The sequence below is a fragment of the Coptis chinensis genome, chromosome 2 (assembly GCF_015680905.1).
Source record: "Coptis chinensis isolate HL-2020 chromosome 2, ASM1568090v1, whole genome shotgun sequence".
In the NCBI taxonomy this organism is placed as follows: Eukaryota; Viridiplantae; Streptophyta; class Magnoliopsida; order Ranunculales; family Ranunculaceae; genus Coptis; species Coptis chinensis.
The window spans coordinates 93,268,386-93,275,526 of record NC_141457.1 but is presented as its reverse complement, the minus strand read 5'-3'; the positions used below and the strand labels follow the sequence as shown (position 1 = coordinate 93,275,526).

General features: G+C 36.9%; 2 protein-coding genes across 4 annotated transcripts; one reads left to right on the top strand and one right to left on the bottom strand.

Annotated features, from left to right (window-relative positions):
* The first annotated feature begins 504 nt into the window (after positions 1-504).
* On the top strand, positions 505-2,093 carry LOC147519059 (peptidase). The gene is made up of 2 exons (XM_086590725.1): positions 505-1,462; positions 1,945-2,093. Exons 1-2 carry the CDS (start codon positions 1,236-1,238, stop codon positions 2,033-2,035), a joined length of 318 nt encoding a protein of 105 aa, XP_086446851.1. The 5' UTR covers positions 505-1,235; the 3' UTR covers positions 2,036-2,093.
* A 144-nt stretch (positions 2,094-2,237) lies between these two features.
* Positions 2,238-4,899, bottom strand: LOC147519058 (large ribosomal subunit protein uL29c-like). 3 transcript variants are annotated; one of them, XM_086590723.1, is made up of 3 exons: positions 4,532-4,888; positions 3,522-3,723; positions 2,238-2,641 (listed from the first exon to the last, which is right to left on the bottom strand). In XM_086590723.1, the coding sequence occupies exons 1-2, from the start codon at positions 4,838-4,840 to the stop codon at positions 3,541-3,543; spliced, it is 492 nt and encodes a 163-aa protein (XP_086446849.1). In that variant the 5' UTR covers positions 4,841-4,888; the 3' UTR covers positions 2,238-2,641; positions 3,522-3,540. The 3 variants fall into 3 exon arrangements, with proteins under 3 accessions (XP_086446849.1, XP_086446850.1, XP_086446848.1); XM_086590724.1 differs by having other exon boundaries at positions 3,501-3,723; positions 4,532-4,876; XM_086590722.1 differs by lacking the exon at positions 2,238-2,641 and having other exon boundaries at positions 3,360-3,723; positions 4,532-4,899.
* Between the last annotated feature and the right edge of the window lie 2,242 nt (positions 4,900-7,141).

Genomic DNA, 7,141 nt, shown 5'->3' with positions numbered 1-7,141 from the left:
AATTGTCTATAAAAAGTTCTTTAAATCTGTTCATATGGATTGTAAGATTGGTCATGTAATTTATAAGCTCAAACGTGAAGATCAAATGAGATGAAAAAAACTAACTCGCGTCTGATCGATATCCTTAATTCAAGTATGATCCCTCATATACAGCACGTTGAAAGCACAAAATAACACCTCTCAGTGTTTCGCACATAGTGCAATTCAAAGCTGATGTAGCTAAGCATGCGTCTAGACCACAAACTTTCGAGAGTATGGACCCTGTGCATCAAAAGACCATGCCGCCTGTGTCTACTTCAGATTGAGCCCCCAGCAAAGCCCACAATAAAAAAGCTGGACCCTGTGCAGTAAAAGACCATATATTATCATTAATCTAACCCAAGTAACAGTCCCCAGGGCTCAATTGACCCAACCCCAAATTACAATTTCATGGCAACAAGGCCATCGAGGTGTATTCAAATGATGATTTTTTTTTTTTTTTTTGTAATGAACCATCATAATAAAACTTAAATTTAAAGGAGTTCACAAACTTCACATTCATAATTTAGAGATACAATACATTTTGGAGAGGTCTCATGTCTTGATACCTGATCAATAGCCCACCTAACAAGCTCATGGGCCTTCACATTATTCAATTGAAGACTGAAAGAGTAGTAAAAAGTCAAAGCACTCCAATCTAGTTACTACTAATCTACAAGTTTATTTACCTAGTGTAATTTTCATAGCAAACCACTCAATCCACACATCTCCTGTACGAAGGGGTCGAAAAATGTCCGACACGGATGATTGCATGCATTTGGCATTCTCCCGGAGAAAAGAATGTGGAAGTGGCTCTTTCAACTTTCAACTGGTCATCTAGAATTCTAGAAATTGATGGTTCCAACTTCCAAGATCAGCTGTTCGATATTTTTTCGTTTTCCAAATTTTCTTTAACACAAAAAAAAAAATTATTGCACAGCATGTTACCCATTTATCTAAGGAAACAGATAAGTTCGTTAGTAGTCGCATTAATAAAAGAGACTCCATTTACAGCAGTAGGAGAGTTAGCTCCCAACGACTTCCATTTACATGCAAAACGCCAAACTTCGAAAAGTTAAATTCCATTCCTATCCCCAGAAACTGCAAACATGATCAGTTCATGCTTCTTTCCTTCCCTCCATCATCTTCACGCAAATCACACTTTCATTTTCCATTTGTAGGGCTGGTGTTTCATACTTCCATTGCAACAAATAGTCATGGCGAACGATGCAGTTCTTAGAACTTGTTTGGTGTGTTTGGGTGCGTTAGTGTTGTTGATTGGACTCTATACTTGTTCTTTCAAGAAAATGTTGGTTACTTATGCTTTTGGTCTTCTTGGCATTGGTGGTGTTTTGTTGCCTGATTGGGAATTCTTTGATCGTGATTTCTCGCAATGGGTTTACCCCATGTCCACTGATGATGCTCAGAAACCCAGATCCAATAGGTAATCTCTTTTTGCCTTTTGTTTAAAAAGTATGAAAAGAGTACAAATTTGCATTTCTGCTTGGTATGTAGGATTTTGTGGTTGTTTACTTGTTTACGAAATTTGGATAGGGTTTAGCAAATATAGTCTTAATTTTCAAGAGTCAAGTTAGCATTCAATATATTCGAAGAACAGATTTTACTATGTCGAACAAAATAACCAACTAACAAATAGAGAGAGAGAGAGAGTAACATCTTTTACCTCCTCACCCATGATCACTGATTTAGAAATTAGAATGTGCTTGTAGACTGCAACCATGTCTGCTAAGGCTGTCAAATCTCCGATTATTCTACAAGAGATCTTCTGAGGAGACGGATTTCTGTGTATACCAAGAGTTGGCCTAGTAGCCATAAGGGTTTTGCAAGACTCTAATATATCTACTTCAATCTATCTAAGAAAGAATGCGATTACTGATTATTCTTTCTGAACATTTCTACGTGCAGGTTCAGGATCTACCCTATGAGACTGTTTTTGTACACCACAGTCTACAGCTTTGGTGTATACAAATGGTGGATGTTTGTGTTTAACTCATAAGCTCACACGCATTTAGAGGATGCAATATGAGATGATTTCAGGGTTAGACTAAGATACTTGATACTTACCTCAGAGCCAAATAGCCAATACATTTAATGGAAAAAATATAAATTTGTCAGTGGCCTTATTATCCATTTTAGAGAATGCTTTTTCAATGAATGATTGTTTGGCGTTCCAACATGTTTCTTTTCACTTCTCAAGATTAAACAGTGAAATGGTCTTATGATTATTGGTCGGCTCAAGTCATTATAGTTTCTGGTTTCATTTTCACTTATCTAAAAATGAGACCACTCTCACAACAGTATGGTTCTCACTTCTCAGAACCTAAAAGCTGGCCTGGAACAAATCCTTGACATTCCCATTAACATAACAGTTAACAGACCATGGGAATGCATGGTCCAGGATCAGAGGGTTGCAAGTTGGATTGTCTAAAAACTTTTAAGGACAGCATGTGGAAAAAGAACGTCAGAAATACAGACAAATAATGAATAAGAATAATCGATCAAAAGGCATTGTTTAGTTGCATCTGTCTCCTAAAACCTTTTCCTCTGCTCAAGTCTCAGTAATCTGATGTGCATCCTCGAGCTCACACTTTCCATTGCAGCCCTACACACATAAGAATGGCAGACTGTCTAAAGGATGGATGCTTGGTGTCAGGAGTATGGATATAGGAAATACACATTCGATGTCTTGAACATTTCCAATGGAGAATATCACATGCAAATATAATATATGAATCAAGGGCACTTGATTGATGTCTTTGACCTCTAACAACCAGGATTAGCAAATGCCAGATACATGGGGGCACTATCCACCCATACATTAGAATTTAAATATATGCGCTCATATATACAATCTAGCTTATAACATCTTGGAAACTAATCGACAAAGTTGACCAGAATATAGAAGAATATAGGATTGAGTTCCTACATCTGGCTTTCCTTCGGCCTGGGTTTACAAGGTAGAAATGCAGTAGAACAGTACAACTAGTGATACCATTCTTAACTGTATACATTAGGCTTAATTTAATACTTTAATCGCACAGAAATTGGAAACTATCGGTATTTAGCGTCTACATTCTTGCCTCGGTTTGGCCTTTTCACTCTTTTCTGACAAAGCTTAATGCTGTTTGGTGCATCTAAGTATCTCTACGTATATTTTACTCTGGAGTATTATGCTTTCTTTTCTGTTGCCTATCAATTTTCACTTCTTACACTAAAAACTTATCTTTATTGAATGCATTCTTTTACTCCAGAGTCTTATGCTTTCTGTTATGTTGCTTATTAATTTTTACTTCTTACATTTCAAGAGTTGCATACAAACCTGAGTTAAGGTATTTGACATTAGACATGAAAAGTACTACATACATCCCCTTTTAATAGAATAATTCAGATCTCGAGATAACATGACTACTGATACCAGAACCCGACAACTTGAAGAGCTCTATTATAGTAATGATAAGTACCTAAAAGCAATCTATTCTTACAGAGTGAGGTTGGTCTGGATCAAGCAGTCTTCTCAGCTTCCGCTGCTGCTGCTGCTTTCTCCTCCTCTTGCATTTTCCTGAGAGATGGAGGTGGCCTGACAACAATGCTCTTCTTCCATTGGCGATCAAGCTTCCTTGACAACCTCTTTTTGATACCCTCCTCAAGCTCTCTTTCCCTTCTTACAGTCAACATTCGAGCAACCTATTTTAAAAATTAAAAGGATTATCAATGTTTTAATTTAAGCATAACCAAATGTTTGTGCAACAATGGAGCTATCATCTATTATTAGAAACAATCAGGTTTTAAAAACAACAAAAGATGCATATACTGACAGAGTGACGGAGGACCCTTAAATGAGAGGATAAAATCGAAAGAAGAATTTTAAGCAAATTATTATAATACATCTGAACTACAAGGAATAAGTAAATAGATAGCATACGTGAACTGCGGGGAATTAGTCGCATTATCTCGGGACACCAAAACAAAAAGAATTCAAGTTTAGATACACCCTATGTCACTGACGCAACTACTGACATGCTCATTGTACTACAGATACATTCTTATCATAACAACGAAATACCAGCGTTTTTAGTAATGCTGTGTTGCTATAGTGAGGCTCTCTCTCACTCCCTTTGTACTGTCTCTACGTTTATTATATTTCAATAAAATTCACTTGTCAAAAAAAAAAAAAAAAAACGAAATACCAACATTAAGAGCAGCGGCCTTAGTATGGGGCGGCTTGTTACAACCAACTAATCGAATTCAGTAAAGGTTTTACTTCATCTAGGTTTTTCCCAGGAACCAATCTTGCTGAAGTCCTAGGTTGTGGAACTGATTTCTATGTTATCTTGACGTGACAGGTTTACCAGCAGAGTTACTCACGACACAATTTGGGTAAATAATACCTTCTATTTCTCTCTTAGTCAGTTACTCTAATCGATTTCTATCTTTTTCCTACATAATATTAACTTGTACTACAAATTGAAAAAGCACAAAAAAAAAAAGTTACCCGTTTACGCATACGACCAAACTCACTATTCTTAAACTCCTCACGAGCTGATTTCTGCAAACGAAGCATCAAAAGTTCACCTTTAAGATCAATAATCTCCTCATTTATTTCTTCAGTTGTTTTAGCTCGAATTCCCTTCAACTCTTCTTCTCTCTTTGCCATCATAACTACTGAAGATGATGAAGACGACTGGGTGCGAAGGTTGGGAATGCAAATGCGAATGCCACTGAAGGAAGAAGACTTAGGGGTAATTATGGAAAGGGATTTTGAAGCAAATGTAGTAGCTGTTGGCACGGTGAGACTCAACATCTTTTTTTCTCAAAAACTGAAGAGTGTTGTTGTTCAGTAGTGTTTTTGAGGATAATGCTCGTTCAAACTGTTTTGACTGAAATGCCCTCTCAATTTCTAGACAGGACAAATAAGAGAGCCCCATTTTTGTAAATTCATTTTTGCGTGTGGGGCGGGACAAGCCCGAAGCCCAAAGTCCGATTGAATCCGAACCAATAAGACAAGGACTTAGAGCATCTTTAGGTGAGATACTTTCCTAGCATCTTCAGGAGACTCACATGTTGATGAAACCATCAAAAAAACACCAAACCAAATACCAAATCGGCCAAAATTTGGTGCCAGCTTTGGTGCTGTATCAAATCTCTCACTCGGTTTTAGAAAAACCGTGCAGTTTTTCTAAAACCGCATGGGCTTGCGCTTCTATGGCGCGGTTTTCTCAAAACCGCATGCTCTCAATGATAACAACCGACAAAAAACGGCTATATTTTTTTTTCACTATAAATTGGTTTTACACTCACTTCTTTTCTCCACTCTCGCGCGGTTTTGAGAAAACCTGTCACAGCCCGAATTTCTAAACAATTACAAAGTGGATATTTGAAATATAAATATCTCAAACATCACTCGGTTCAATTGTCTAAAAACCCAGGCTATGACGGGGTGGATACAACACATGTCAAAACCTAAAACCCACATCATAAAAGAAACCACTTGAAAATAAATAAACCCCAGAAGTTTCCACCATCACTTTATTAAGCTATCTCCCGTCCAAACAAAACATCAAACAAACTCTCTGAATAATAGTCCTCACTACCATGTTCTCATGTCATGATGAAAAATATAAACTACGTTATTACATCCTTTCAATAAGAATCAGACCTAATAAAAGAACTAACGGATTCCGCGGGCAAGAATCCAAATCCACACCCGGTTCCACTACCTTCCACCTATGTTTCCAAGAACACACTCACGTTGCCAAAACAAAGCAAACATAGGTCAGCAAAATGGAATTTGCTGGTATGAGTAGATTAACCACATATAAACACTTCCAATCTTTACTTATCCAACTAACACTTTAAATATATCATAATATAATCATTCTCATCTTGGAAGACAGATAGTTCCGTCATTTCAACCGTCATAGTTTCTTCCCAAGCAAGACTCCCATCTTATTAACTCGTTATAATAACTTGTTTTAATAACTAAGTAATTGAATTAAAACTTACAGATATCTATTGCTATATAATGGTAGGATCGCGTCCCTGTACAAAATATTATTAAGTCCTACCCTCCTGCAAAAGAAAGTTAGAAATTTTATATAACATATGTAGATATCTTATAGGTATTCAAATGTAAGCCCAAACACACTCGCATAAACAAATCAATTTCTCTTATCAATTAACCAATTACTTTTCTTATACACCCACCCTTTAGTACCTACTCCACGATTTGTACTCCACACATTTGCCAAATCACACATTTACGTGTGCCTCTCCCAATCGAATACCACAATATCATAGCCATCTCGGGCTTATACACATATATTTCACCTCTTGGGCACAAAAACTAAGGTCATTCATGGCACATTCAATGAATACCTTAGGTCATTCCTACCACATTCAAGGAATACCTATCGTATCACTAACGGGCCATTCATAGCACATTCAATGAATGCCCTGGGTCATTCCCGCCACATTCAAGGAATACCCAACCCTACATTCTCGTACACTCAAGGAATACAAATAACCCGCAAGGTGAAAACCTTAGTTCCTCTTTAGGGCAGTCCAAACAATCTGGTCATTCATGGCACATTCAATGAATACCCATTTATAACGCTAACGGCCCATTTATGGCACATTCAATAAATGCCCACCTAACATATGACATCATCAGTCATAAAACTCATTTCCAAAACTTGAGCCGTGGAGAGTTCTAAAAGGGTGCAGTAAATTTGTTTATGCATTATTGAACTTTATTGCATATATTATTTCAGAGAACGAAAGGAGTATCTTGTTTCATGTATTTTTGGTTTACGTGTTATTAATTATATGGATGTCTAAGTGTCATAACGTTGTATATCATAAAAGACTGAAATATCACATAGTAGTTAATACATGTACACACACACACACACACACACACACACACACACACACACACACAGATATATATATATATATATAAGTCTTAGCCTAAATCCAAGCATGCTAATAGCCAAGCATGCTAATAGCCCTAGACCTATCCTAATAGACCGAATCATAATCCGAGTTAAAAGTCAAATTGGGTCAATTGGTCAAAGTCAACCCTAGTCAATAAATCCAAAGT